This window comes from Argiope bruennichi, chromosome 3, assembly GCF_947563725.1.
Source record: "Argiope bruennichi chromosome 3, qqArgBrue1.1, whole genome shotgun sequence".
NCBI lineage: Eukaryota > Metazoa > Arthropoda > Arachnida > Araneae > Araneidae > Argiope > Argiope bruennichi.
In genome coordinates this window covers 1,008,805-1,026,909 of record NC_079153.1, presented here as the reverse complement: position 1 = coordinate 1,026,909, position 18,105 = coordinate 1,008,805, and the positions used below count along the sequence as shown (strand labels likewise).

The window sequence follows — 18,105 nt, the reverse complement described above, 5'->3', positions numbered from 1 at the left end:
ATTGTGATTATAATCACTGTCTATGTGTTATAGAATCATGCAGAGAACAGATTTCATGAATAGAGAGTATCTTTTATATATTCGTCACAGTCCTCGTTTCAATTCATGAAGCACAGGTGGAAATTCGATTTCGCGCTCTGAATCTATTCAACATTCTGCCATGGTTTGAATCTAAAAGGTCACCTTTTGTCCGTCCAGTCCGGGAAATCCTTGATCACCTCTCTCGCCTTTTTCACCCTGAAAGAGATTCAGTTGTCATACAACAGTTTCAGAAGTTCAATTTTAATCAACATTATTTTCTTCCGTGATTCTATACTGTGGGATGAATGAAGCATTTTCAGGCAGGACATTCATCATTTGGTAATGGATTACCTTTTTCAGAAATAGTTCGAATAAAATAAAATGAAATAACCTTAACACGAAACAAAGGAAAGAAAACTGAAGAAAAAATAAATGTTTTTCATAATTATAGTCAACGTTTAATCTGCTAAAATATGTTCTTATATGTAATATAAATTCAACGGCAATTAAATGGCTCCATTCTTTACATCAAGGTTCTTTACACGAAATGAATTGTTTTCACCCGCCTCCGAATATCGTGTCTAAAGATTCGTTTGAATCTTAAAGCTTTTTATGTCAGGAATATACACAAAGGCATATTAAGTCAGCCATCTAACTCACCGACCTCCACGAAGGCACATGGATACAAAGGCATATTAAAAAAGACATCTGCTAAAATTCTAAAATATCTTACATTCATATATAATGGCCAGTAAAAACATATAAAATAGCGTTTAAAAGTAATGCAAAGAAGAAGCCCAAGATGAAATTGCACTGGGTGAGGCATAACAAATAAAAATTAAGAAATAAATTTTAAATCATAGATCGTTCAATCCTCTTTCACGGTTGGAGAGAAATTTAAATAATTAAAATAAAACATAGGTAAAAACTATGCAATGGTTTGACCAGAGAAGTTTAAAATTCTAATAGGGTTACCTTCGGTCCTTCCGGTCCAGGCAATCCAGTATCTCCTCTAGTTCCTTTTTCTCCCTATAATAGAAGAAGGATAAACTTGCTGACCGAATAGGCATCGATCAGTACCAAAATTTATTTCAAGAATCTTATCATATTCTAGATACCAGAGAAACAACCAAGTTCTTAAACAATAAAATTTTAATCCTGAAATTTTGCAAAAAAAACTTGTTATTACTTTTGGTCCTTGTAATCCTCTCTCTCCTTGCTCTCCGGGTAATCCGGGAGGACCCTGAAATAAATAATTTATGGGGGAATTTTTAGTCATTTCTAAATTTAGTCAAAGAATAATCTATAAGAGGAATAATAATAAGGGTAAGTTTGAGTGAAAACCTTTATAATCTGCATATGTTATAATGAATTTTCCTTAGGAAATACAAAAAATAAATAAATAATGTTGTACTAAATTATCAAAAATAAACAATGAATCAATAAATAATTAAACAATGGCGCATTTCTCCACTACATTAATTGTTAGAAAATAATGGCGCTGAAGACGAAGAGCTGCTCAACGAAAGCAGCAAAAACAGCAAATCTGCTTTCTGTATTAAAATTCTAATTCGATACGTCAGTTCTATATTATAATTCATACGCCTGCGGCAACATTATCCATTTTTAATCTTCCTCGGCGTAATTTACAATACGTTTATACATCATACTTTTAAAATATAGTAGAGATGGGTGCTAGTCAGATTATTGTATGTGTGAGGAAATAAAGAGCAAAATTTAATATTTTGGAAATTTACTAGTAAACACACACACACACACACACACACACACACACACACACACACACACACACACACACACACACACACACACATATATATATATATATATATATATATATATATATATATATATATATATATATATATATATATATATATATATATATATATATATATATATATATATATATATATATATATATATATATATATATATATATATATTGTACATAAAATTCCAAAGAACTTTATTTTAGTTTTAATTTACATAAATAAACATTCGATTTTAAAATTAATAGAATGATATTCTTGACAAATCTCGTCACTTTAAAACGTCTACAGTCGACACCTGTGACGGTATCTCATTAATCAGATACACACACCTCCATATTTAAAGTCGTTTGATCCATACCGACAGATATAACGTATACACCAAGGTTGTATAAATTTGTATTTTCTATGAAATTGAGCCACTGACAACAGATTCTTCGATTCTAAACCACATATCTTACCACCATACCAAGTAAAAGTTTGTCTTAGAAATCTAATCCCAAAATTTAGAAATTTAAACCTCAAAAGTGAAAGTTTAAAAAATGTGTCCAAGAATCATTAACCTCCTTCTTTTCTTATTCTTAATTCCAACCAATAATTATACAAACGAATTTATTTAGCATGAGAGCTTTAAAGAAAAGTTATATCATTCATTTTAGCAAAAAATAACTTTTAATGAGGTAAGATGCAAAGTTTTTGAACAAAGATTTAAATGATTCTATTCCTAGGCCATTTTGAAATGCTGAGCATGAATCTGTGGATATCACCAAGTCTTCGAAAACCGCGGGTCAAACTAAAGAAGAACAACTTTTTCGAGCAAGGAATACGTCAATCTGGAATGCTATTGATAAGAAGTTCGGATTCGCTATTTTTAATCAACTCATTGTAATCGAGAGACATCATTAAGACATAGAAAACTAACTACTGCAGTTTTGCCTTGAACGTCATGGCTAGAAAATTAATTTATGTGAACACATAGATATTTCATTAATCATTTATTACCCAAAAGAACGCGATTCGTATTTTTTTTTTTTTTTTTTTTTTTTAATTTCGTGTCCGATCCCGTTTCCAAAATTTAACCTCGTTTGTTTTTATGATTAAAAGAAAAAAACATAAGATTCATTTTCAATAACATAACTTAAATGATAAAGAAATGGCTCTTATAAATAATATTTTCCAGACGTGTAGTGTCAAAAAGAAAAAAAAAAACTTTTCGCAATTGTAACTTCAAACATCCGCAAATAATTTTTTTTCGGATTTTCTTTTTATTAAAACCATTAAAACTACTATGACTGGCGTCTCCACTTAGAACATGCAATTTGTGTACGATAAAAGATTGCTGAAAGCACAAACTGCTGTTTTCTGAGGAGCATGAACGGGAAATCATAAAAAGCTGTTTCTAAACCAAGAAGAAAGTCCGTGCTTCCTCGTAATACTATTCATGTTTACGGGCATTAGCTCAGCCAAAGGTGTGTGCAGTGCTTCATAACTCTTCTGAAGTCATTAACTTAACGCTGATAGAAAGAAAAGTAATGTATGTTCAGTATTTGCTCAATCGGTCGTCTTTTTTTTGGGGGGGGAGGGGGATAATGGAGGGCGCATCCTTGTACTTCAAGAGAAGCTCACTTTTTATAGCGAAATCCACAAAATGGTTTCTAATGATAGCGTTAATTCAGCAGTTCCGGCGATTTCTTAAATAGTAATATGATATCACAGTAACTTAACATATAATCTCAATCTGATAATGTATGGCTGATTGGCTTATGTTATTTATGGTAATAGAAGTTCACGCCATAAAATTTATAAAATGTTTAAAAAATTATTTCTCAAATTTTTCAAATTTTTTTTATCCGATGAAACTGCAAATAATCCTTTTTTATTTAACTTTTTTGCCGAGACCTTACAAGGCGCATCTTTAGTTTCCTTTAGATATTGTTTAAGTATTTTTATTATTTCTATAAGAAAATCAAGAGAGGTAAAGCGTAGAATGTCTTCAAAATATTTAATGAATTTTTAAATAAATATTCATTAATTATTTATTCACAAAAATCATTCAATTTGATTATATGCAGAACAAATAAAATAGTAAACACTTTTTTTTTTAATTTTCCAAGTGACTTTAATTTATGATATTATATATTTTTCTTCCATCATTTATGCATCACAATTTCAAAAAAACTTTAAAAAAATAGTTTTGAAGAATACACAAATTAATTTCATAATTTCACAACAGCTCTATTTATTTAAAAATTCCATATAAAACTGACAATAAGTTTATCCCTTCGATAGAAATACTTTTCCTTGTGAAATAAATATAATTTTCAGAATTAATTATCTTAGTGTTTAAAATGAAAGTAAACAACTGTTCGTTACTCACTGGGATAACTGCGATTTCTGTAGTTGTTCCAGGAATTCCATCTCTACCTGGTAAACCCTGTTTATTAAATAATTCATATTAAAAATATTTTTTTCCACAAAAAACATCAATGAAAACATAATTATAAATAAAATTACACATTAATATATTAGAACACCCATACACATACTCCTCAACAAACTGTTAACAAGAAATAAATTTCACCAAATTATTAATTCATTTCCATTTTTGTAATGCATAAATTTAATGTATAAACATGTCTAAGATGTTTCTATTGGAAAATATAAAGCTAAATGCAAAACTCAGTTTATTATACACAAAATATAATCAAATCCTTACTGCTATAGATTAAATAACTTATTCTACCATAGTTCATTTCTGTAATGATTCAAATGACAGAAAACATGTTAAATTTGATCATGATAACTTTAAGTCTTTTCTTGAAGGAAAAATGCTTAAATAAAAAAAAATGATGCTTTCAGACAAAGGCAATATGGGAAAATGAATGCCATCTCTCAGTTACAAAACTCTTTAAATGCGGAAACGTGCAAAAAATATTTTATTAATCATTTAAATACGAACCAATAAATAATGTATGCGGAAGAAGCACATCCAAGGAACTATTCAATTTTTGAGCATTGAATTCCGTTCTTGTAGAAATAACCTAAATAATGATTCTAGAAAATAACTCTCTCTTGAAAAGTGACATCATTTGTAAATAGAAACTATTTTTTTAAAAAAAATCAAACTAAAGCTTGGCTATAGATTAAATCGAGTAAAATGAGGAATAATAATAACGTAGGAACTTATTTATGATCTATCTGACTCCCGCTTTTCAAAACGAGTGTTAACAGACGGGTAAAACGAGAATGGAAACAAGTCCGATATATAAAATAAATGCTGAACTATGCTTAGAATAAATAACTATAAAGAAGTGAATATTCAACATGAATAAATTACAAAAACTTAGATATATTCATTTAAAATTCACAGCTGAAGAATAAGTCAAAAAATGAATATGAAATAATCTGAAGCAAATAAGTTGAAAACTTGAGGAGACAATTTTTTGCTCCATTTCTAATCCTCAGCACTATTTGAAGTCAACTCTACTAATTGATTTTTTGAGCTGAGAAAAGTATTGACCAAATGCAAATTCAAATGAATATTATTAAGTCAAATGAATGTAATAAAATTATAATAAATTAATGTAATAAAATTTTAAGAAATAATGAAACTTGTTTGAAGAGTCATAAGATGTTTTCAAATACCAGAAGCCCCGCCTATTATAAATAAATTATATAGGAGATTATGCTATCATCTGAAAGCATATTTAAGATTCTTTTAATCTTACAAAAGGTTAAAATCAATTTGCAAACAGGCGCAATGAGGTGCCCATGACTCCTGCATCATTCAAAAAAGGAAAATTAGCATTGTGATTAAAATCTGAAGCCTTTTTCAAACCACAATTGTATCAAAGACATCCATTATTTCTTCATCTGAATCATCAAACGCATTAATGGAAGGAAAAGAACGATAAATCGCATTATAATTAGTAAAATAATCAATACGTTGGCAAGTTCATCACTCGTTCCAAATCAATATCTGAAATGAATAATCATGTAAGTGGCAGAACAGAAAATTTTTAATTAACTGCTATCCGGACTATTCTGGGATCTCAGAATAACATCTAATTAGAATTTTTCCCTTTCAATCCTTTCCCGTTCACTAGCGAAAACGTCGGATCCGCTTTTGTTTTGAATAAATCCTTTTCTGTCATGACGTCTGTCGAGAAATCGATATTATAATCGCAATCGGACTGCTTGCTACAGAACAGCAATGTCTGAGAATCCACTGCGTCGATTCTAATTAATGCACTTGGCCAAGTAATAGAGAAAGACTCAAATAAATTGGACGCAAGGCTCGACGCGAATCGAAAATTTAAAGGTCATCTCTACAGGCTACAGCTCGAATCCTTAAATAAACACTAGCGCATATTTATCTAAGGATTTTCTCTTGACTCTTTTCATATAATTCAATAGTGCAATTATTTTAGAAGCAGTGTATGTTCAAAGATCTATTTAGAGCTATCTCGAGCTCATTATTGCAATGAGCAGAGTTTAACTTCATTTTTTTTAGTTATGATAAAACCTTAAAATATTAAAACGGTTGATTTCTCAATTTACCAAATAATTAATTTGGAAAGGAATTAATACAAGCATTAGTAATGTAAATATACAGAGAATATGAATGTTACAAACTGTTTAAGTATCCAAACTGATATATAAAATTTTCGGATCAATTTTTTAGTCATAAAACACAATACCAAAAAGATTAAAATCAAGATACAGATAATTCCTTGTTATCTATATAATTGTCATGTCGACATTTGTAACTTCCGACAAAATTCTCATTTGATGACCTTATTTTTATTCAATTGTCACTTTTTTACTAGATTGTTATTTTAATGGAAAATGTCACGTGTTACTTCGTGTCTTTCCGCCCCATCGATTGGCTTTCGTGTTGAATTGCTTCTCTGATTGTGAATTCCTTTCTATTATTCTGTTCTGCGGAAAAAAAGTACCAACTATCCCTCAGATGTTAAAGTGCTGCGGATTTTTGCTCTACATTGCATTACGGCATGTAGATTAAAAAAAAATTGTCGTTATATTCTATTGGTAGATAATGAAAGTTACGCAACGCACAAAACGTGATTTTGTATCTGATGCATTGATTGTTAAAGTATTTGAATATATGAATATGCTGATATATTTAATTTTTTTAGATAAAAACTCGAAAAGTCTTTGCATTTTCTAGTGTGGAGCTATGTTGACATTTCGTGCGCTCTAGTTGCGTCAAAAAAGATATCAAATTTGGAGTTTAAATTTTATCTCCAGTTGGTGGGTTAGAAAATTGTAAAATCGTATGTTACGTTACCTTGTGATATTTCAGGCCTCATATTGGGTTGGAAAATGTGTTATTTACGTAACGTACAGTCAAAATCAATTTAATCACTTTTTTTTCCTAAACTTGTATTTTTTTTAAGCCGATTTTAGTGGGTAACTGTATTGTTTTCTTTTATGCCACCCTTTTGCTTGCATAATCTACAGAATTCGGTTTCGTATATATTTTGGTCGTTTTTCTCTTTTTTCCTTTTTTTTATATCTAAAATTATAAATGTCACATTCCTTGGATGCTATTGGACCTGCCTTATATTTAATATCAATTATAAATTCCAACTTGTTTTGTTTATGCAGCGGTTATTTATGTGCTAAATAATAAAATATACTAACGGCTTTAATTGCTTTTCATTTCAGTGTGGGATGGTTAGATGTAGTTATACTTTTAATATGTCTTCACGTCTGCAGTCACACGAACAGGCCATTTAAATGTTTTTGAATGCTTGATATTGTATTTCCTTTGCAATGTTGTTCAATCCTATTGAAAGTCTTTATGCACATAATTTTTTTTCTGAGGCAATTGGATAATATATCACGTTGCAAGTTTATAATTTATATATTTTATTTTTATATTGTTATTTAAGATGTAAGTTTTATAATTAATGTGGATTATTATAATTATTTCCGCAGGAAATGAAGCTAGCATTAAGGTAAGTACCAAAATTGGGAGAACTCAGAAATGGTGGCTGTATTTTCTTGTTGGGCTCCATGATAGGCGGTTTTCTTTTGGTTTTATTTGTCTCTTCTTACTCACACAAATGTTTCTATTGATATAAAGTCCATTAACATGATACCATTAATACATTTCACAGTGTTTCACCATTTCTTGTTCGTGAATCTATCATGGCAAAATTGAGCGAAGTAATAAATACAAGAAATTATGTATTGGTCATTTGATAATCGAAGCAACCCAAACTCAGAACTGTTCCCAGTTTGGCAATTCATCAGTAATAGTCTCAACTCATTCATTTTTTTAACTTTTGCGTATTCAACACTGAATTCTGTTTTTGAATCTCAAGTTGTCCCAGGGTCTACAAGTCAAAAAATATGTACTGCGCACCGGATAAATATCAGGTATGATAAATAATATCGACTACTTTAACCTCCTAAACACTGATTTTGAGCGAGCTGGTTACATAAGACCCAATGTCTGCAAATGTGTGCCTCTTGAGCGCTTTAAGAGGTCTCAGGATTCTTAACAATCACACATGAAAGGGAAAAAACATCCTCTCTTTAAACCATTTCATTTATAAATGGAACTTTTGGGAAATTTGGAAATCATTTCGATTGTATCTAGAGTTATATTATGAATCAGTGCAACAGGAACAGCGATTTCACCAGTGCGTGCTTTTGCTTGGTGACATCTGCACCTATTTAAAAATCGTTGCGTCATATTCATTTCAGGTACAGACACGGAGCATTAAGAGCTCAACTTCTTGAACATGATCCCAAGCATATTTAAAGCAAAAACCACATTGGTATGAATCTAAACTGTTTGACGAATTCTCTTTCCTATAACTGTGGTCAAATGACTTCTTTCGCTGAAGTAATATTCCCATAAATGAAGGATAAACTCCAAATAAAAGAAAGGAAGGTGTAATGAATTAAAACAGAATCATGAAAAATGTCGAACAAAAAAAAATTCATTCGTGACAGTAAAAAAACGTCAAAACTGTTGACCTCATTTCTTTCTAAGATAATGATAAACACTGCACGCCTTACTTTTTATTAAAATATTTCTTCGATACCAAATCAAAATCCAAAAATAAATCGGTCATCTTCTCGACTGTGTGATTTTTCTCGCCTTGTACAGAAGACGCAAAAAGCTATTTGTTTTTTAAGGTATACATGGTTTTTAACTTCTCAATGTTTGGAACTATTTATTTGGATTCCTTGTGGAAAAGATGAGGCGTGCAAATGTCTCACATGGGAAGAAAATTTCATCCTCGGAAAATCTAATAAGGTATTAATATTATACGTGTGAAAAAGTAAGTACTGAAGTTTACCTCACACACTTCAATAGTTAAAAATATAATAACTTATTTTTACATGAATATTTTATTGAGTAAAATATTTATTAAATGGAATAGAGTATTAATTAGAATATTTTAAGGATAGAAAACAATATCTGATGTATAAAATTTAGGGATATTTAATTGTGGCAGTACATCTTTTGACTGTTTCATTCAGTTTAAAAGCAATTATGTTTTCATAGAATAAATTAATATCTAGACTTCCTCTAGAGAATTTCTTGCTCTTCTTCCAAGAGAAATTCATTTAATACACACCGGGGCGACTAGGAAATTTTTAAGAAAATTTCTTTTCATAAAATAAACAAATTCGAAAAATATTACCAATTGTTTATTAAATATTCAATACGGAATATTGCATTGCTATGTAATATTCAACAAACATAAATAAATAAATCAAATTTTCGTATTTCTTTTCAATTTATTTTTTTCAACTAATACAAAATTGGATGAAAAATATGAATTCCACCAAGCATAAAAATTTTAAAACTTATATTTATGAAGCAGTTGCCAAAAAAAATTAATAAATGAATTCTATAATTAATTCTCACATATGTATTTTATCGACAATCAGATAGCTGTTAAGCAAAAATATTAAATGTTTCCTATCATAATTTATGCTAATATGAATGATTTCAAAATATATATATTGTCGAAGAACTTAAAGTGCAAATATTTCTTCAAAATTTTTCCAATGTACTACTTAACTAAAGCAAAAATAATTATTTTTCTTTGAATAAACAGGTTAAATAGGACCTTGGTGAAACATTGTTTTTGCCTTAATTTTTTTAAATGCAGTTTTCTTCTCTAAAATATCTAATATCTTATTATCACTCTTATTTTTTAAAGCTTACAGGTAGTCCTGGAGGTCCTATGGGTCCTGGAAGGCCTGATTCTCCACGTTCTCCCTAAAAAAATTAAAGAGTTGGTATTGAAATAAAAATCCACACAAATAATTAATAATAATGAAGTCAATAAAAAAAAATAAGGATTGTTATGCATCAATACTTATAGACATTCAAAAAATAATAAAATAAAACCATACAAACATCTAAAATAATTGTGTTATTATTCATCAAGGAGTTTAACATTTTTTTTAACAATTTCTAAAAAAATTAAACTTAAATCGAAGATGCAATATCTGTGCATAAAAACGTAGTATTCCCTAATTTAACCAAATTAGCTGCAAATTGCGATATGCAATGACAGTTGAATAAAGGTAAGAAATGAATGAAGGACAAAATAACAAAAATTATATTTCTGGAGAATAATTATCGTTTGATAATTTAAGAGACGACTTTTATCCAATTTTTCCTTTATTATTTACTAGTCGCCTTTGGTGACCAGCCGGTTCGCCAATCTAAAGGCTCTTTAAAATTTTCAATTTTATGTAACTTGGTCTCATAATAAGTTTTTCAGCAAACTATTTTTCAGCTTTAAATTTTGATAGTTATATAATTCACTTATATTATCAAGTAGGTCTTAAGCCATTTTGTTCATTGTATTACATAACTCTCTCTAATTTTTTGTTAAGGCCCGTAAAATTTCTGTTTTAGATTAAAATGGAAACGATTAAGCTGCAATTAATATAAAAACACTTTTTACTGAAACTAAGCACATCTTTAAAAAAAGTGAGAACTGAAAACAGAGTTGTTCGGCATTGAAGTCTTATATACACTTCAGAATAATTTATATCTCAAAGAATTGAAAACAAAAATTTCACGAATTCATCATAAAATTCAATTTTATAGTTTTATTTTCAGAAGAATTTAAATGATTTCAATAGTAAAATTTTATTTTTTTGTTTCTTTAAATATACTTCAAACAGTTGCGAAATTTAAATTTTAGACAGTGTTTTGGCTCTAAAGAATCATATTCTGCAACATATTCTTGACTTTCCAATTTTTAAATAAATAAATAACGTTTCTATCTTTGAAAGTTACGAAATTTAAATTTTAGACAGTGTTTTGGCTCTAAAGAATCATATTCTGCAACATATTCTTGACTTTCCAATTTTTAAATAAATAAATAACGTTTCTATCTTCTGCGATCAAATCAGATCAATTTATTAAATTTTGAATATTATAATTTTAGTTCAATCAACATTTTATAATCTTAGGCCAATCACTCTTAAAAAAATCCTGGTAGATGATTGTCTATATTCTTTGAGATGGTCGATGAAGTGGTCTAAAATCCCACTTTTTTATTGAATAGTGATATTCAAATTTTCATAAATCAGTTAAGTTTTAGAGACTGACTTAGTTGATTAGGGTGCAACTTTTTTTATTTAAAATTAGTGTTTCAAGAATATTTTGTTAAATGTGATTCACCAAGCAGAGAATCTACATTAAAGCGAATCATTCATTATTCACACAAGTTACATAAAATATGAACAGTTACTACATTTAGACCCTTTTAGCACGTGTGCAGTTATACACTGTTTTATCGTATTTTTCCAAAATGCTTTGACAAATTTTATTTGAGTCAAAAATAAGCGCTTCAATTTAAAGAAATTTAACAAATAGATTATTCAGCGCATAGCAAATAAAATAAAGGTAACCAAAGATGGAAAATTCTTTTCATGCTTAAGTACTATGCTTTCAGAACAAGCTTAATGCCCGTTCAAATAGCTCATAATTGAATTCCTTTAAATTGAATTCTTCGCTTTAGTTTTCAAAGTGCTTTCAACCTGAAAAAGTCGCTCAGAAAGGCGACTTGTCTCTTTTCATTAAAGCAAGCAACAATCATTTTGTTTCTGTTGCCTCAAAAATGCCTTACTTCCGTTGATAAGTTTTTCAAATTTGAATTATTCATTTGATTGTACACAAGCATCCGGGATGCTATGAACTATTATAAATTAATTCTTGCGAGAGATTTGAATTGAATAAAAAGGATCTCATTTCATTACAACAAAATAAAGTGGATACCGAGAGACAGAAGTACGAATAATACAATTTTACTCCTCAAGTTATTTCATTTGTCAAAACATTTGTCAAAGTGCTTTGTGAAATATAAAAAAGAAAACAATTCATATAGATTTTAAATGGTTTCGAAAGTAATAAAAATGAAATAGCTCTTAATTATGATTCATTGTAAGATGTCAATCAGCCATATAGATCTTAATGCAGGCAAAATACAGAATGCAATCTATTATTTACTAGAATGCATTTTATTAGCAACATTGATTATGCATTATCATAAAAAACAGCATTACTTCTTTCACTTTACTACTGTTAATGTATAAAAATTCAAATAATAACTAGGTATTTTCGATTTGTTGCAATTTTAGGTTAGGAAAAAGATTGACTTTGGCAAGCGAAATTATGAAATATTTTTTTTCTTTTTAATAATTGCTTTTAATAAATTGCCATTCTATAGCGAATTCATATCTAACTTTGGCATTGGAAATTGAAAAAAAAAATCTACTCACTGGAAATCCCCTTTTTCCTTCTGGTCCTGGTGGTCCTGCAGGTCCCAAGTCTCCCTAACAAAGAATTTTATTTTTCAGCATAAAATCGAGTAATCAAGATTACCATAATAAGAATGGATCATTAATACAAAATTTGAAAATAAATGAATTTAGGAAATGGAAATTTCGGTATTATTAAAGGAATGTGGTAAACATTAGGGATTTTTATCCCTTCACTCAGAGCGTGAGAATCTGCTGAATGCAGCAGTTTTACAGAGCGCTTGCTGGATTCATGAAACAAAAAAGTAGGAATTAGTTCAGGAAATAAAAGAACATTTTAGAATAAAGTTAGTACGGGCTAAATTAAGATAAAAATTAGGAACTTAATTAGGATTTAAATTACATTAAGAGATATCATTACATATATATATAGAGAGAGAGAGAGATTTTTTTACACCTACATTTTGTTTAAATTTATAGTATAATAAAATAATTATTTTTAATTTAGAAAAGCAGATTTAAAAAAAATAAAACACATGTCTGAACAATATTAAGTACAACCATATCTCATTTTTCCTAAACAAAGCAATATACATATTTTTAGAGCATTTCATATTTGTTTGCAATTCAAATGTGCACCGTTTTTGTTATGGGAATGTTTTTATTCATATTTTCCATAAAAAATATGCCAGGAAATTTATTTTTAAAACATTCTATTTCTAACAATGGCTAATATGAGTATTTTTTTTTTTTTTACTGCATTAGTTTTTCGCAGTGGATCATTTTCCAATGATGGTGAAACAGATTTTCAAAACGTTATGATTCTTTCTGTATATTTTAAGCGAAAAGTATCTTAATTTGTTCTGTCATTTCTTTTTAATTACAGTGTATGTTAGTTTGGAAAGAACCTATTTAACATAAGATAAATAGAAACTGTTATTTCCGAAATTTTATAATACTTAGATGCATTTATCCATATTAAAGAACGCAAGGCAGGCATCGGATCACACGAGTTTATATAGAAAAGTAAATATATATTGATGATGTTTAACCGCGGAGAGTATGAAATTTTCTCTATTTTAAAAATAATGATACCTTTTTACCAGACAATCCTGGTACACCTGGTAAACCTTGTAAGCCTTGTTCTCCCTGTAAGCAAAAATTATAAGTCGAATTAAAAATTAAATAAATGAACTCACTACAATATAGGCACTCACTTAACTCTTATTATAAATGTGAGTGTTAAATAAAATAAATTATTCTAAGGTATACTCTATATATTCTACGATTCATTCAACTGTTTTATAATGTTCCACTGTTAGGGAAACAACACGCATGTTTTATTTCCCGTTTGTTTAAATGAAATAGATCGAATAATAATTATTCTCTACAATCTTTTAAAATATGCCATTTTCCCTGGTCTCCATTAAATACACTTTAAATTCTCAATAATGATTTCATTATTTATTTATACGACAGGAATTGGCTCATTTGTTACGAATAATCAGAATAATCATGGGCTGAGAGTTATTTCTGCCCAGCTTGCGCTGCCAGGGTGATCTGAGCGACTTTCGGTGCAACGGCAAAATATGAGAATGACGACTGAAACGTCATTTTGACGTCTGAATCCCTCTTCCAGTAGGTGGATCCGTCATTGCAGTAAAAATTACTGATAGCTCGATTCTTCAACGTTGTTAGGAGGCAAGCATCATCTCACACTCAGGCTGCAACTCTCCGATTGTTCCTTTTAATAAAGAAAATTTTTATTTCTGTCCGTGAACCTGCATTTCTGTTCGTGAACCTGCATTTCACAGATGAGAGGGGGGAAAAAACTCAAGAATAAAAATGAAAGCTTTAGAAACAGCCAAGGATATTTAAAAAGAACAATGTTTTCGAAATAACCGAAATTAGTTTATTCTTATAAATCGGAAGAAATGTGAGGTGAGCATAAATCGGTCTCATTATATCTTGACGAAATTTGAAAAACATCGAGAATTTTGCTTTGAGCGTGAATGAAACGCCGCCGCCAAGCGCGACTGTATACCTGCGGTCCTTGTGGGCCGGGATCTCCTGGTGGTCCGGGCAATCCATCGACCTGCAAAACGATTCCTTTTAATACCAAGACAAAGGAACAATGATGCTATTTTGAATGCATTTTCAATTATTTATTGATCTTTTAAACACTAATATATTATCTATTCATTTTATTGGAATGATTGTTAATGAAATTTTAACTAATGTTTCATTTTAGAAAATTATCCTCAGTTATTGATTTCGTTTCAACTGAATAAATATGTAAAAATAAAAAAATAAATAAAAACTCAGATAATTTAGTACATTGAAGCTTCGCTCACTTCTCATAAACTTGTTTTTAAGAAAACAATTTACTCTTTGATAAATTAAAAGGTTATTTTCAAGACAGAGAGTTGATAAATGTCCAAAGCGACTTAACGATAAGGGAAAAAAAATCTTCGATGTTTGCATTCTTTCAACACAGCAGAAAGCATTGCTTTCTTTTTCGTTCTTTAAGAAAATGAAATCAGTTAATTCAATGTTTTTATTTCTGAATATACAAAGTAAGGAATATATTAGGGATAATGGGACAATTTCACATTCTCGATATATTTAAGATTTTGAGCTTACATTTCTAGAAATCATAATACTTAATTGGGCTTTTCTAGTACATTTTCTTAAAAAATTTAATTTTGTATAAAAAGGGAGAAATGATGCAAAAGTCCTAAAGAAAAAAGAATGGCGTGTAATGCAATCGCATGAAATACTTACCACAACAGCATCTCCTGGAGCACCTGGCAAACCGCGAGGTCCCATAGGACCTGGGAACCCCTGTAACATGAATACAAATGGGCATAAAATATTTTCTCATCTTATCTTCTACAAATTTATTAATTAAATAAACTAGTGTGATTGTTTAAACAAATGATCTATAAAGATATTGTGTATGGAACTGTGCGAGGAAGATGTAAAATATCGCGCACATCTTAAGAGAATTGAAAAACTTATTGTTACGAAAATTTGCGTATGTTTTTTCTCAGCTGTGTGCAAGTACTGATCTAACAAGATCGTATCAATTAGTAAAGTTGAAGTGAATATATTAAATCAATATCACTCCACTTTATTCATTAGATTTCGAGTCAAAATGAATGATCGGTCTTGCAATCTACTTTATCACTACCCATAAATGCTTTACGAAACTCCAGCTATATTTAAATACATTTAAACTAATCCATTAAAATTCATATTAATTATTGATATTTACACTCCTGATATCAGTAATGCTATGAATCTTGATACCATTTTTGAACTTTTTTATTCAGGACTAACATTATAGTAACGACTGTTTGTTTTTTTTACATTTTCAAATGAACATTTTTATATAAATATATTTAAGTTGAAAGTTAATTCAACATAAATATATTATAATTAAACTGTTTATTCTCTTTTTACGATGATACCTTAATTATGACATGGAGATTCTGTTGCAATAACATATTTTTTCTAAAGTGAGTAATAAGATGATAAAAAATTTAAAATATTTTAAAAAAAGTTGTTTATTTCAATGCTATATCCTTACATGACATCACAAGATTCTATTATGAATAAAAATTTCATTCACTTTGAAAATTTATTTTATATCAAGATGAAGAATCCTGTCCTTTGAAATTAATTCAACAATATATGTCATAAGTATACATTAGAGTTATTTCTTTTTTAGGGGGGGGGGATAAATGCAAGGATTAAAATACTGAATTACAATCTTAAAACATTTTAAGCTCTTTTTTGCCTAAAAGATAAAGGAATTTTTTAAAAATTCAAGGATTTTTTTCTTTCAGAATGAGGAAAAGGTCTTATGGAAATACTTTTATTTAGATCAATTGAAAAAATCTTTTTATTCACATTTATGAAAATAATTTATCAGATCACAAAATATCAAATCTAATTGTTGCTACTAACAGGTGTGCCAGGTTCACCAGCTGTGCCAGTGTCTCCTTTTTCTCCTTTTGGACCCTATAAAAAAAGTAAAATATTCATTTTTATAGACAGAAAAATATCAGAAAAAATCATATAATAAGTACAACTGTTCAATGTTTAAAATTTTATAAGGTATATTCTAGACTTTGCAGAATTTGAGAAAAATATGTAATGAGTCAGGAGCCCAACGTTTCTGTGACTCTACAGACTACTGACCCATCCATCATTCGGTACATTTACATAGTACGAAGTTTCTCGCTTACGGGCAATCTAAATGCTTTTTCAACTCGCAATATAATGATTTCCATATCGCATTATATCACAAAATTATTTCTTTTTCTCTAGTAAAACAGATGAACAGCACATGATTGCGATGTGTCAATTTTCAATTGCTTCCTTCATAAGAGTGTTTTCAGTTCTCTTGGGTTTGTACATCAGATTCTTCATTTTCAATAAAGTGGTGCTTGACTTTATTAATTTGATAATGAAATCGTTCATGCCTTATCATACATCATTCGATAAGAAAGAGAATAAACGATGGCTATTCCTTATTCCCTGACCTATGGTATTCGTGTATTGTCAACATTCTTTTCAGCGAGCTTAAAATAACGCGTTTAGCAAAGATAGAACTAAAGTGTAGGAATTTATAACTTAGATCATTTTAGTCAGCTTTTTAAGACCTTTTTAGAATTCATGAGACTAAATTAAAGAGCTGATCTTTGAGATCATTTATCACAGAAAGCAATTTATTTCGTCAACATGCTGTTTTTACTAGCATTTCATTTTCCGTTTCTGTTTTGGTACAGCAGGAGTAAAGAAAAGGAAATAATTTGTATTGTTTTTTATTCTTGATTGAATTATTACTTTATTTGTCTATTGTCCTTTACCTTGTATCATCTTTTATTGAAAAGAAATACAAATCAATTAAGAGGTATTTTAAGCAAACCTGGGGAAAATGCACTTTCAAAGGATTTGAGAAACTGAATTCTTTACGAGATATTAAGGCTCTATTTTACTAAGGCTAAACTACCTGTATTCCTTTAAATTTTTGAAACAAATTGATAGACATTTAAATTTATGTGCTATTATTGAAATTTTCAACACTATGAAAAACTGATTATTCAGTTAATCAGATTGTTTAAAGCTTTTCACACCCATGAACCGGGGGCAGAAAAATGCGCCTACCCTGCCAGTGTTTTGAATTTTTACCACACTAACTGATAGATCTACGGGAATCTGGTCATTGAGAGGTACTGAAGCATCCCTAATTTCTCTTCAATACAAATTGTTGACAATTTTGCAGTCCTACAAGAAAGGAACTTAACTGTTCCGTAAGAACTAAATTCAAAATTCAAAATGGCCTCTAGACAGCTTTGAAAAACAGGAGATGTGACACTCTTCATTATCATGCGTCCTTCGTTTTACAACACCGGTGATCAGTAGTCTTTTTAAGCCTTTTAATTAAAAAAAAAGATAGCCAGAGAAGTAACGTGTAATTATTATAAAATGACTACCCTGGATTTATTGA

At 29.3% G+C, this 18,105-nt stretch overlaps 1 protein-coding gene across 2 annotated transcripts in view; it reads right to left on the bottom strand.

Moving 5' to 3' along the window:
• LOC129962701 (collagen alpha-3(IX) chain-like) overlaps positions 1–18,105 on the bottom strand; it is a 167,479-nt gene that overhangs the window by 56,233 nt on the left and 93,141 nt on the right. For both annotated transcript variants that reach the window (XM_056076633.1, XM_056076634.1), the window contains exons 12-21: positions 16,560–16,613; positions 15,372–15,431; positions 14,632–14,682; positions 13,683–13,736; positions 12,609–12,662; positions 10,033–10,086; positions 4,192–4,248; positions 1,211–1,264; positions 997–1,050; positions 184–237 (exon numbers count right to left, since the gene is read on the bottom strand). In XM_056076633.1, the coding sequence (XP_055932608.1) occupies positions 184–237; positions 997–1,050; positions 1,211–1,264; positions 4,192–4,248; positions 10,033–10,086; positions 12,609–12,662; positions 13,683–13,736; positions 14,632–14,682; positions 15,372–15,431; positions 16,560–16,613 (546 nt within the window). The remainder of the gene's footprint in view (positions 1–183; positions 238–996; positions 1,051–1,210; positions 1,265–4,191; positions 4,249–10,032; positions 10,087–12,608; positions 12,663–13,682; positions 13,737–14,631; positions 14,683–15,371; positions 15,432–16,559; positions 16,614–18,105) is intronic.